The following is a 13818-nucleotide window of genomic DNA, read 5'->3' as shown; positions in this document are numbered from 1 at the left end:
CATTGGAAGAACAGAAATCATGTTTAATTGCTCAACATAAGAGTAATGAGATCAATCTAATTTCACACACACAAAAAAAGTTGTCATGTCTTTCAGAAGAAAGTATGACATTCTAAATTATTGCTGGATTAGACACAAGCAATCAGTCTGAGTACTGTACTCAGGGTTGAAAATATACCCAGTTTTTTAAAAACCAAAAACAAACATGTGTTTGTTTTGTTTTAAGCATTTTTTAAAATGTTAATCTTTTCATGAAAAAGAATTAAATCCTGCTTATTAATACTGTGAAACATTTTATGGATCATACGAGTTAACTATGATCAGCCATGTTTTAATGCTTTCTAACATTAACAATCCAAAGTTATTAGGCTTTGATATGATTTACATCTTTCATAAAACTTTGAGTATTGACAAGTTGGTAAACTAGGAGACTAAATTAAATAGCAAAATACACTTCAGATGTTATGTCCAGTAGCTTAAATACTTGTTCTAAAAGTGTTCTTTTAAAGCAAATTGTTTTGGCTAAACTTCTGTTAATTGAAGGATTTGTTTCTGAATGGCATTTCTTGCACGATAAAATAAAGTGATTAACAAGGAGCAAATGACACTGGATGCTGGTCTAACAATTAACAATAAACAATAAAAAAGCCATTTGGTTTAAACCAAGATTTAAACCAACCTGGTTTAAACCTGTCAACTGTGGTCCTCAGAAATCCAATGTCATAAAGCAGAGCACCATATCACTGTCCAAATACAAACCTGAAGGGAAGCCAGGGTTCCTACAGGCACAATGCAAGATCGTGGATGCTGCCTATAAAAGACAGCACAAAACTGTGGACCTCATCTAGAAGCACTTTGCTCCACCTATGCAGCACCTTATTAAAATATATCCAACATGCAAATTGCACCAGGTGAGTGATTACAATAATGTAATCTTCCTCCAAGTACAGGTTTTACTATGCAAGTTGCATCTTCATGGGGCTCAAACGTATTAGCAGTAAAAAAAGGGGAAAAAAAGATTGCATTAATTTTCCAGGCATCAAAATAAGATCGCGATTGGCTGCCCACCAATCAATTCAATATCAATAATTATTGACATTAACATCTCCTGCTGACTGAAAAGCTGCTGGTAAGCCTCAGCATAAGGACCTTTTGAAACAGAGTATGTGCAGCAGTTGTCCCATATACAGTACTTGTGGCAATGACATGCCATCTTCTTTTTCACAGCCAGCTATACACTGGGCTAGTACATTGTGCTGCAGTTTGCCATGCATGTCTGTCACAGTTTTTCACACATCAACTCATTCTCAACTGTTTTGTGGTACTGACTGAACATGTGGCAAACTGCTACACACCTGTGCCTCACCGTGTTGAGTAGCTGCCATGGGTTCAGTTTCGGCCTCCTATAGTACTTCTTTGTATCCAGTGGACTTTAGTATTCCCAATTAATGGCAAATCAAGTTCTCCTTGATTCTCTTCCAGAACAGTGGTAGATAACAGATATGCTGAAGTCCTAAAACAAGGTAACCTATTAATTCAAGACACAGGAACTATACCTATGTTTATGAAGTAGGAGAACGAGCAACCAGATGTAGCAGAGAATCACTCCACACACTTCAGTCATGGCAAAAGCCCATGGTATCCTAGGAACACTAAAAATAGAAATGAAAAATAACATGATATGAGTATCTTAAAAGTCAAAGTCACTGACCTGCATTTTCAGCAAAAGAAAATGGAAGTTCATACGTAATTCACATCTTTAAAAATCTAACTCTGTTCATGTATATGACCAATTCCACATCACATTGCTTGTAATGGCAGACAGGTTTATTTGAACTCAGTCTTGGTACTTAAACATGGCATATCAAGGAGTAAATCTGAATTCAGATTTATCAGGACAAAAATTATGTGGAAGTTAATACTTTATATACAACGTGCAAGACTATCTATCTAACATTCTGCAGTCATAATATGGCTCTGCCACAAATAAACACATTTTTGAAGCCAACTGAAAGACAAAATAGTAGCTTGATCTAGTAACAGAATGCATTAGTAGGCATCAGTCATGCAGATAATATGCCTATTGAGCCAAAGTGTTATAAGGCCACGGTAAAAAAAAATGGCTAACCATGCAAATATGTCCCCCTTTACTACAGTACTTTTCTACTGGAAATATCAGAATTAATAGATATTACTTTTTATTAAAAATCCTCTTTTTCCTCTTTCAGATATATGGGTAAAATGTAACATCTTAAAATATTGCTTTAGCTTTTCTTTACTCTCTCAAAATGCTTTCTAAGTAATATATAAATTACAGTAATAACTCTTATAGACCTATACAGTATGTTTAGTCTAGAGAAAAGAAGGTTAAGGTGTGACATGATAACCATGTCTAAATATTTGAAGGTCATATCGAGGATGGAACAAGCTTGTTTCCTGCTGCTCCAGAAACTAGGGAACAAAGCAATGGATTCAAGCTACAAGAAAAGAAATTCCACCTACACATTATGAAGAATGTTCTCTGATAGCTAAGAGCTCTACAAGAGTGGAAAATGCTGCCTCAGACAGTGGTGGGGTCTCTTTCTTTTGAGGCCTTTAAACAGAGGCCATCTGTTAGGACTCAGGAGTGCTTTGATTGTATATTTCTATATGGCAGGGGGTTGGACTGGGTGACCCTTGTGGTCTCTTACAATTCTATGATTCTATATACCACTTCCATATCTTTCTCCCTTCTTCACATTGATGGTTTGTTGCTTCTATGCAAGGAGATAATGAAGACCTCCTTACACAAGCAGCAGCCACATCAAATGATGGCACTGCAACATGGTCTACCTACCAGAGGACATCACAGCCACCTGTTATACTTCTACTGGCAAAGTCCATTTCTCTTTGTTTTTCTTAAATGAAGGCACTATGTGGAAGGATGAGGGAGAAATCCCTTGTTATAAAGAAATAAGCAATATCCTAAGCCACTTCTGCCTTGCGTCCAAAGACTGATCATCCCATACTGTACCTCTGTCTGGTATCCCTCCAGGAATTTTGCTCCTTATTCATGTTTAAATATATAAACTGAAGTCGGCTGAGAAAACGGTTGTAGAAAGAAGGTTCTAGACTCAAAATCCCATGCCCATGATTTATGGATTACTGAGCTAGACTTGTCCCCAAAAGCAGTTATGCTCTTAGTGATATATCCTCCAGATTTAGTTCACGTGAAATCGTCACTCTCATATAATGAATCCTCACCATGCCTACAAAAAGAGCCAAGTCTGCAAGTAATATATAACACTTCCAATTTCCATTTTGTACTTGAAGCACCATAAATCTCATAAATGCATTAGGAGAGATGAAATAAATGCCAAATATTTTTTCAATTCAATGCTTTTATTTCAAGGCAAGTTAAAAAAATCAAGCCTTCATGCGTTTCTGAGATGTACATAAATCTGTCCTGACACAAATGTCTGGAGAGGACACCAGCTAACAGTCCTGATCACCTGACTACAGAACCTAAGAGAATTTTCCTATGTTCTTCCAGAACTACTGTTCTAAATCTCTGAGGTTAAGATGAGCCTTCATCCCTTTACGGTGGGAGAAACCAAATACGGGGCTATGCATTTCACTTAATTATTAATGCTGATGGAAGGCTATTCATGGTCATACATTTTCAAGAAGTACAGACACAGCCAACCCTTATGGTCCTGTGATGTCCTGAGAGACAAAAAACAACTATGACAATAGAGAGGGCATCAATCCTGAGAAATTTAGCATTTAGAACATTTTTATTGCAGCTTCATCATCTGCTTCATCGCTGCTGCTGGGTCTTGACAGTATTCTACACAGGACAAATGTGCACGTGATTATTCCCAAGAAACAAGTACTTAGAAAAAACACACACAGCTACCTACATATGTAAAATATGCAGCACTACAAATAATCTAAACCAGTAATTTAAGCTCTGTAGAGAATACCCATGAGGGAGACTGTCACTTCTGGGAGAATCTCTAAATAGAACCCAGGCAATATTGAATCTCGTAACCTACAGCCGGATAACAATTTTTTCTATTTCATAAACACTGTCAGTAGACAGCCCTAAATATATGGAAAAGCTCATAGGTATTGCCACCATATAGTTTTTTTTAAAAATTAAACACAGGATAGAATAGCTAGCGAGAGTCAGCATGGTACAGGAGCTTTGAGTGTTGGACTGTGAATCTGGAGATCAGAGTTTAAATCCCTGCTCAGGCATGGAGACCCACTGGGCAAGTCACATTATCTCACCCTCAGAGGAAGGCAAAGGCAAAAACCTCTTTAAACAAATAATGTCAAGGAAACCTCATGACAGGTTTCACCTTAGGTTTGCCATAAGCCGGAAACAACTTGAAGGCACACAACAACAGGAATAGCTAGTACAGTGCGCCCACGTCATAAGCGGGCGCGCTTTACGCGGACTTGAGCTTACATGCTCAAGCCACGGGGCACGCACAGGGCAGAAGGGGCGGCATGTCCCATTCAACTGAATGGGCGTGCGTGCCCATTGCGCCCCGTGTGCCGCCGCACTGCCTCGCACAAGCCCCATTGTTTCCAATGGGGCTTGAGCACAGGTGGAATTCGCCTTACGCGGAGGGGTCCAGAACGGATCCCCTGCATAAGGAGAGGGCGGACTGTATATCTCTAAAATGTTCATACAGAAAGAGCAAACATTCCAAATGAATAAAGATGAAAGCCACAGATGCTGGCGAAACGTCAAGAATAAACTCTTCTAGAACATGGCCACATAGCCCCAAAACCCCACAAATACTACAGATGCCATCCATGAAAGCCTTTGACTTCACATTCCTAATATGACAGAATCATGTAATAAATTTAAGCGCTAAGCTACTGATGACTTAATCTACAATAATGGCTCCTCTATCTGTTCAGTCATTGCATTCTTGTTATTCCCACCTATTATAAGCCAATTATAATCAGGGAAAAGCTCAGGCCTTTTTCTTGACCTAGAACTTCTAATGAATATTTTAGCCTTGTTTCTTAAGTGCTTTGCAATCAGCACCAGTGACACATCCTTCTGGGAGAGGGCACATGCGTTCTGTTTCATCAGCCCAAATATACAAATGCTTGAGAATTCTGCTGGCGTATGTTCTGCAGTCACATGCCTCCGTGTTACAAAAGGATAATAAGAAAGGAGCCACTCGTGATTGTTATTTTGGTTTTGTTTTGCTGCCTTGTCTTTTAGCACTCACTTCTCCAAATCCATCCCAGAACTCTGATACGTACTAGCAGTTCTATCTAACATTCAGTATACAATCTTTATCTTTAAAATATCGACAAACTTAATTTTTTTCAAAAAAAAAATACATGGGCTAAATTCAGTGTCAAATTCTGCAGCCATTACATCATGTGAATCAAAAACAAAGGATGCCTTGTGGCTACAGAAATGATAAACTGGCCTCAGTGCTAGCCTAGAGGACCAAAAGCTGTTGCTGGGTGACTGCATCCCTTCCTCCCAACAAGAACTGCTCATGTGATCTCTACTGCAGGACAGCAGGCTTTTTTTTAGCAGTGCTCAAAAATTGATTTGAAATAGTCCGTTTATGATGTAGACGTTAAAATATGGTGAGCTACCCAAAGTGGTAAGGATGAGTAGGATATAAATGATCAAAACAGCAAATAGCTTTCTTGTGTTTCCATACTAATTTTGAATTGCACTGGCTGCCAAGTCAATACCTGCAGCTTACATAATGTCCTGCAGTTCAGGACCAGTCCACCTTGGAAGCCATCTTCTCCCATATATACTGCATGGTCTTTTTGTTCAGGAGCAAAAGGAGAGGTTTTGCTTACTGTGCTAAAGCCAAATTAGGTCTGTGTGGCTGTATTGGGCAGGAGGGCTTTCACTCTTGTAGTATTCACTGAGCAAGAGTTTCCACAAAGATGTCATGCAATTCCCAGTGTTGGATTTTTTAAAAAAAGGCTTATCTGTTTATCACACATTTTGTGATTATCCATCAGGAAAATAATGTTACTATTCATTCCTGAGTATTTATGTAGACCTCCTGTCCCTTTTATCAGATCCTGTAGTACAATATTCTGACAGTAGCAAAAGCAAAAAACGCATGGCAGTCTTGCGGATGACACATCTCCAAGACTTCCTGTTCTCCTAAGCTCTAGCACAGTCATACTCATGACTTTCTTAATTAAGTCCATCCATCTAGCATGTGGTCTTCCTTTCATTCTTCTTCCTTCCAACTTTCCTAACATTATTGTCTTTTCTAATGATTCATGCCTTCTCATGATGTGGACAAAGTATGACAGTGTCCGTTTAGTCAACTTTTACCCAGGGAAATTCCAGGTTTCATCTAGTCAATGACCCATTTATTTGTTCATTTTGCTGTCCACAGTATCCTCAGCACTCTTCTCTAGCACCACATCTCAAATGAATTTATTCTCTTTTTGTCCATTTTCTTAACTGTCCAGTTCTCACAGAATATCAGTTCAGAAATCCAGGCTTCAGTAGTTAGAACTCAGAAAATCTTTATTAAAAATACTATAGATCCAGTCCAGAGACTTTCATTGGCAGAAATGAATAACAAGCATTAACCTTGCCTAATTAAATTGTGCACAATTTCAAATTCAGGGTGGGCTCAATTCTTATTTTTTATGTTTTATAAATACATTTAATCCCTCTCAGAGCAGGTGTTGGTGGAGGGTTTTTGTAGTCTCAGGCTGAGCTTGGAGGACCCACGCTGCCTCTGGCTCCGAGGGCTGGGAGGAGGAGAGCTCAGGCGTGCCCAAGACCTCTTTCTCTGCTGCTGAGCTCCTCTCCAAGCTAGGTCTCAATAAAAATGATAGAGCTAAATCTGATAGAGCTAAATCTATTATTAAACATAAAAAAATCTAGAAGTAGAAAGATACATGGATTCCGCTTCCCTTTCAAAATATGTCTTGTTCAGTGTTCAAGTCTTGGTCCCCTCCCCAGCTCCATATCTATTCCATGTTGCTCTCCCGAACTTTAGAAGGGCTCTAACTTTGGCACGTTTCAATGTGTTGCCCACGGCCATGTTGGAAGGTAGATTTAAAAAAACACCTTTTGAATCTCGTTTTTGCCCATGTGGCTTGGGCACTGTTGAAACCAATGAGCATGTTCTCCTTTACTGTCAATTCTATAGGGACATTCGTCATCAACTGATTAGCCCACTACTCAGTAAATTCCCAGGTAAAACTGACTCTTTTTATTTACGCCTCCTATTGGATAACTAAGGCCTGTTACAGACTGCCAAAATAAAGCTGCTTCAGGTCTCTTTGGGGGTATGCTATTTAAATGATGCATGGGCCCTAAGAGTCCGGAGGTCGCGCCAAAGCCACACTCCATTCCTAAGCACTGGAGTGCAGCTTTGGTGCAGCTTCCGGATATCTGCAAGGTTTCTGCCAAACTCCAAGCTCGACTCAGGCTTGCATCCTTCCGAGGAGGTTGCTAAAATGAGTACCCAGACTGTTGGGGGCAAATTAGCTTACTTGCTAATTAGCTTACTTGCTGTTCACCGCTATGATCTTTGGAATAGTGGTATATAAATAAATTTTTTAAAAAAACTCCTATACACTATTCTGACCCAGAATATCTGATCCAGAAAGAAGGGTCTGGGTGTAAATGCAAGAGATCCGCAATTCAGACTAGAAGCTTTGTGCATACCTACCTTCAGATGAAACCTACATCTTTCAGTATATACTGTATTAAGGTTATATTAAATAATGATAAAAAAGCAAAAAAGAAGGGGAAAGAGGGTGGGGGAAATTGTCTAGCAGCACATTGATTTATTTTAGCAAAAGCCTTCATAGATTTCAATTCATAGAGCCAAACAATAATGTACTTAGTTACTAAGACACAATGATTAAACAGAATTGCCCTCACAAATGATACAAATACTTGAAACTGTATCATTCAGAATGTGCTTTAGGTCATTATAATTAATACAGTCCTGAATAATCTAGTTTTTATATATTCACTCAGTAGTAAAAAGGCTCGATTACTCAAGACTAAGGATGGGCAGCAGTTACTAAGAGCATCCAAAACTCATTCTATGCACACATTGCAAATTTTTTAGCCGAACAAGCTTCATTTACATACCACTTCATACCGCCTAAGCAGTGTCTAAGCAGTTTACAACTGTAAGCTAATGATTTTATGTATTTATTTATTTCATTTTAATGCCACCTACAGGGCAAACTGTACTTTAATCAGAGCAGTTGAATATATCTGCATTAAGAGTTTTTCTTTGGAAGGCTTAAGCTGCACTTACCTGTCTAGGAATATGTCTGGTAGTGGTGGGTATGTCTGCATGTCAGGCACACGCTCATGAACGATGACCATGACAAATGATGTGAAGCCAAACACAATGAAAACATATATACAACTCAAAGCTGTTTTCCAGTACTCTGGGTTCAGTCTTCGTGTAGAATGTTTGTTTTTCCCATTTGCATACTGATACTGTTCCGCATTCAAGTCAGCAGCAGGCTCACAGTCATCACAATCCCGTTGCACTTCACCATTACAGAACCAGTCTGTTCCTTGAAGAGAGCCGATTACGGGGGATAATGAACCAATGGGACTGTCATTGTTATAACCAAGCTCTTCCAGAACTTCAATATGGTGCTTCTGTAACTTGCGTATTGACAACATTAGCCTTTTGATATCACCAAGAACTTTGATTTCCAAAGGAGGAGACCTCAAGTCATATTCGGTCAGGGTCAGTAGTGTAATTCCATCCAGTCTGTGTTTATCACACAAAATGTCCACATATTCACAAAAACCTTCTTCCTTTAGCCACTTGGCTACATGTCTGGTAGACCAACGGCGAATGCAAAGCTGAGTGCTGCCTTCCATTTTCTCTATCTCCTAAAAATCAGATATTTTAAAGATAAAGTTAGTAATACGCAGAGGTTATCAGGTTATAACTTCCTAAAAAAGTGCCTTACAATATACATACTAAAATTCCAATTTTCTTATAAAATACAACACTGAGTCCTGCCTATCCTTCTTAAAAGTTCCTGAATTAAAATCTAGAGAAGACAATCCACCTTCAGACATCAGGTTTCAAATAAAGAACATTACCATTAATATAAAAGGCTTAAGATAACACGGAACCTCAAATTCTAAGCACTAGATAGATAGCATGTGTTAATTTTGAGTATTCTGAAACATTCAATCCTCATGAGGTAAAGCAGTTAAGCAACAGGAGAACAGGAGTACTCTCCTCCTATGCATCTGTTGATCAGTACCACAGGCATGGGGACGGGCTAACCATATTATAAGCCAGGCAGGGAGCTTTCTGCAACACTTGCATTTCCTCAATGCACATGACACAATAATGCACATGGCACAACCTGTTTGACAGACCCCTTAAGCATTACATAATTTAAACCCGATGGTGACACATTTGTACGGTAATTACATATACCTATAATGGTCCATTATCATGCATTTCCATAGAACTACTTCTTGGGTGCACCAAGTAGACCTCTGGATCCCAACAATTGAGCATCAAAACATTTGTATGTGCCTTCAAGTTGCCTGTTGATCTGTTGCAATCCCATGAATTACACATGGTTTTCTTAGATAAGGATTTTCCAAATCTTTTCTCTAAAATACAACCTCCAGCACTAGGTATTCATTGGTGGTTTCCCATCCAAGTACTAACCAGGACTAACCCTGTTTAGCTTCCACGATCAGATGGGATTTGGGGTACTGCAAGCATATTTGTGATAAAAGCAGGCTCCAAAGCAGGGGTGGGCAACTGGTAGGGCCATTTTTGTATCACACTAGCAGGCCATGCCAGTACATCCACCATGACCAGAAATAAGAACACATTATTTCCAGTTAGGTTTTCAGTCAATTTTTGCTGATTTTTTAAAATGAACAATTGGCAGCGGTGGGGCTGCATTTTGCATGGGAGGGTCTCCATTTTGTAGTTTTGGGGGCAGAAAAATCACCTGTAAAGAAATTGCTTTGGGGCTTCAGGAATTACGAATTGATGCCCTTAACTGTTCTGATACCATCTTAAATAATTTAATGGCAAGTACCTTAAAGAGGTTTCACTCTTAAATTATTAATTGTTCTGATGCTTTTATCAATAAGTAGAAAATTAAAAAGACAACATCAGTGGCACCACAGTTTTGATTCCAAAGTCTTAAGTACAATCTAACACTGTTTAACAAGGCACTTCAGTATTATATACCTGTCATGATAAGGCAAGAATAAATATACTGCACCTTTATCAGGAAACAAGGAAAAGTGATATGCCTAAAAGTAGTTTTTGCTTGTCTACACATACTTACGTTAACAGTTTATGAAATCCTAGCAGCTGGGAAGAAGAGTAGCTCTTGCCAATTTAAAGAAATTTGCTAGTTATAAAGCAACTCTTCCATGCTGGAAGCAAGCAGTTGCTTTCTAGACAAATATACTGCAGAAAGTGTTCAATAGAATATATTCTGGGGTATTACTTCTCTGAAAAAACTAGCCACATGAAGAAAGTGCATAAAGAAAACAAGTGTCTTCATATAGGTTCCCCATAACAGGGGTCAGGGCAGGGCGAGGCATGCATCTCTAGTAAAAATGTCAAGGACTGAGAAAAATGGTGAAAAACTCTGGGAGCTCCCCCCCCCCCCCCAAATTTCTTTTAATGTTTGAAAGAGTATCTGCTTTTCATGAGCCCTTCACATCTCTAATCACAACTCCGGCTGCCCTTAATATGTGCTAAATGCTCGTCTACTAGAGCTGTGTGACTTTAGCTCTTCATCCTTTCTTTTCTTGCTCCCACCAGTACATACACTGTTAATAAAATTGTCTAAGCAGTGAGTCCCCATAAAACCTAGATGATGGAAAGGTGGGAAATAAATGTAGTTTGCTTTTCAAATGAAAAGAACAAAAAAAAAAAATCCTAAGTAAATCCAAGTATTACTTTACCAAGGATTTAGTAAAATTGCAAATTTGAGTTTCTTACCAAATCACAGACACACAGAAAACTAATTAGCAAAAAATTCTAACTTTCCCCCCCAAAAAATACACAGCCAAAAGAGGAAAATAAAATGCAGACTCTGAAGAGGACTAGAGTCTAGACCAGTGATGGTGAACCTATGGCATGCGTGCCAGAGGTGGCACTCAGAGCCCTCTCTGTGGGCACACATGCTGTCGCCCTAGCACCGAGTTTGCCAGAGTTTCTTACTAGAAAGCCAGAGGGACGTGGCAGTTTGCAATAAATAAGTGGGGTCTGGGTTGCAGTTTGGGCACTCGGTCTGTAAAAGGTTCACCATCACTGGTCTAGACCATTTGATAAGTTCAGAAATCAATTGTTTGAAGGATTAAGCACCAAAATTATCTTCATCCCTGAAAAGCTCAGTCAGAATTACTCTAAAATAACTGCAAAACAATAATCTCCTCCCAATACTATACAATAAGGAAGCATCATTCTTCAAATTTGTTTATCAAATACAGTTAGCCCTCGGTATACATGGATTTGCCATCCACAGATTTAGGCATTAGCAGATGGCAAGCCCACGTTGTTCCAATGGTGGTGGAGCCACATGTCTGCGCCAGCATTGGAAAAAATGGTACCTCTTGGCTGAGAAGCCTGTCCTGGCTGGAACACAAAAAGTTAACTTAGGCCCCACCGGGATGCCTCTGCCCCATCTCTTCCACATTCTCGTCAGCCATTGGTTGGAGAGAGCCGTAAATTACCAAGCCCTGTTGTTCCTAATGGTGATGCGGCTGTGTGGCTGTGCAGTCACTGAGGTCAATGGGACTTGAACATCCGTGGATTTTGGTATCCGCAAGAGGAGGGTCCGGAATGGATCCCCTGCAGATACCGAGGGCTAACTTTATACACCAATACAACAAAGGTAACCTGTGACAGCTTTGTATTAAGAAGAAAGTATACAGTAAGGTCCAAATGATGGCAACTATTATTCCTGGCTATTTTTAAGCCTAGTTTACTGTGTACAAGTATTAAACACAACTCATTCTGATACATGACTGCTTTGAGAAAGCTGACCAGATGAGGAAAATACATTAAAAAGAGGGTCAAGGTCTCCCTTTACATTTCCCACAATGGGAGCCAGGGAGGGAAGCAGACATGAATCTCTACTAGAAATGGGAAGCAGGGAAGAGACACAGAAATGTGGAAGAATCAAATGTCGGGGGGGGGGGGGGGGGATAATGCTTTCTTTATTAGCTTTCCAGAAAACTTCCTATGCCAGGGTTTATTGTTTCATTTGTACCCCACTTTTCAGCATAAAGACATAATCAAATTGGATTACAAGTTGTTAAAGGAACATTTCCTCCTGCTTTACAGGAAATGAGTTCAATAAAGTGCCAATATTAAGTAATTTGCCTGCTGGCTTTACTGTAATCAGTAACATATAATACGCCTCCTTTTCTGGGTTCTACAGAAGCTAATCAGTACTTTCATAAAGTAGCATTGATTCTTTGAAATAACTGGTGCTAAAAAGTTCTTGGCCCAAACAAGAAGGAAATGGCCCAGAATCATTAATCTTACATGCTAACCCACATATCCACCCCCAAATTTGGTGCACTTGGCACATTATAATCCCTGCGAATAGAGGCAGGATTACAACAGATAATAAAATAAACAATAAAATACAAGATTACAGTTTTATCTAAAAATACAATCAATAGAATGAACAACAAAACTACCACCAATCACTAAAATGACCAAATCATCATCTGTTTTCCATGCTATCAAAGTCAGAAGTGGGAGTGTTCTTTGAGATCAGCTATAGAAGGTCAGATAGATAAGCCCCCCCGGAAGAGATCCATCTTAAGTGCCTTCTTAAAGGCTTCTAAGGTGGTAATAAGACGGATCTCTTCCGGTAAGTTGTTCCATAGTTTAGGGGCCACAGCTGTAAATGCTTTATGGAGAGTTGTAATTAGTCTAGTTTTCGTATATTCCAATAATTTCTTCCCTGATGTTCTGAGAGTGCAGGGCGGATTGTGTTGGGAGAGGTGCTCCCTTAAGTAACTCAGGCCAAAGCCATGTAGGGCTTTAAAGGTAATGACCAACACTTTGTATTATACCCAGAAGCTGATCAGCAGTCAATGAAGAGATTTTAATATTGGAGTAATATGGTCTGATCTTGATGTTCTGGTCACTGAAATACTGCTCTGCTGCTGCTATCATCACTGAATCATTCAAAAACCTCCTTCCTTTCAAACTTTTTTTAAGGGATGGAAATGGGAAATAGTCATATGGAGCAAGATCTGGTGACTGCGGTGAATGGTCTATACACTTAGGACCCACATTCTTCAAAACATCCATCTTCTTGCCAACCCCAACCCTGTGAGCAGGTGCATTATCTTGCAAAGAGAGAACACCTTTCAACAGCTTCCCTTTCCATTATTCCTTTAATGCCACTTTTAATTGTCAGAGCAAGTTAGAGTAGTATTCTGCATAAACTTTTTGGCCCTTCTGAAGACAGTCATCAAAATACCTTCCTTATCCCCCCCCCCAAAAAAAACCCCTGCAGCCATGACCTTTCCTCCTGACCTTTCAGTCTTGAATTTCTTTGACTATAGAAAAACCAAGTGGCACCACTGCAAGGACATGTAACCACGTTTCATCAACAGTGACAAGTTGTCCCCCAAAATTATCAGTAGATCACCCAAAATGCTGCAAAATCAACTTGGATTTGTCCATTTGATTTCATTTCTCGGCAGCATTTCGGCACTCACTTGGCTGACAGCTTCTGAACAGCCAACTGTTCATGAATTATAAACCAAATGCGTTTCCAGGATAGCTCAGCAATTGTTTTAACTGA

At 39.4% G+C, this 13818-nt stretch overlaps 1 protein-coding gene across 2 annotated transcripts in view; it reads right to left on the bottom strand.

The window, feature by feature from the left end:
- SAMD8 (sterile alpha motif domain containing 8) overlaps positions 1-13818 on the bottom strand; it is a 324372-nt gene that overhangs the window by 7806 nt on the left and 302748 nt on the right. For both annotated transcript variants that reach the window (XM_042459050.1, XM_042459051.1), the window contains exons 2-3: positions 8289-8884; positions 1557-1652 (exon numbers count right to left, since the gene is read on the bottom strand). In XM_042459050.1, coding sequence (XP_042314984.1) covers positions 1557-1652; positions 8289-8872 — 680 coding nt within the window. In that variant the 5' untranslated portion in view covers positions 8873-8884. The remainder of the gene's footprint in view (positions 1-1556; positions 1653-8288; positions 8885-13818) is intronic.

Source organism: Sceloporus undulatus, chromosome 3, assembly GCF_019175285.1.
Source record: "Sceloporus undulatus isolate JIND9_A2432 ecotype Alabama chromosome 3, SceUnd_v1.1, whole genome shotgun sequence".
Classification (NCBI taxonomy): Eukaryota; Metazoa; Chordata; class Lepidosauria; order Squamata; family Phrynosomatidae; genus Sceloporus; species Sceloporus undulatus.
Note: the sequence above shows the minus strand (reverse complement) of the source record. Positions and strands in the feature narration are given on the sequence as shown.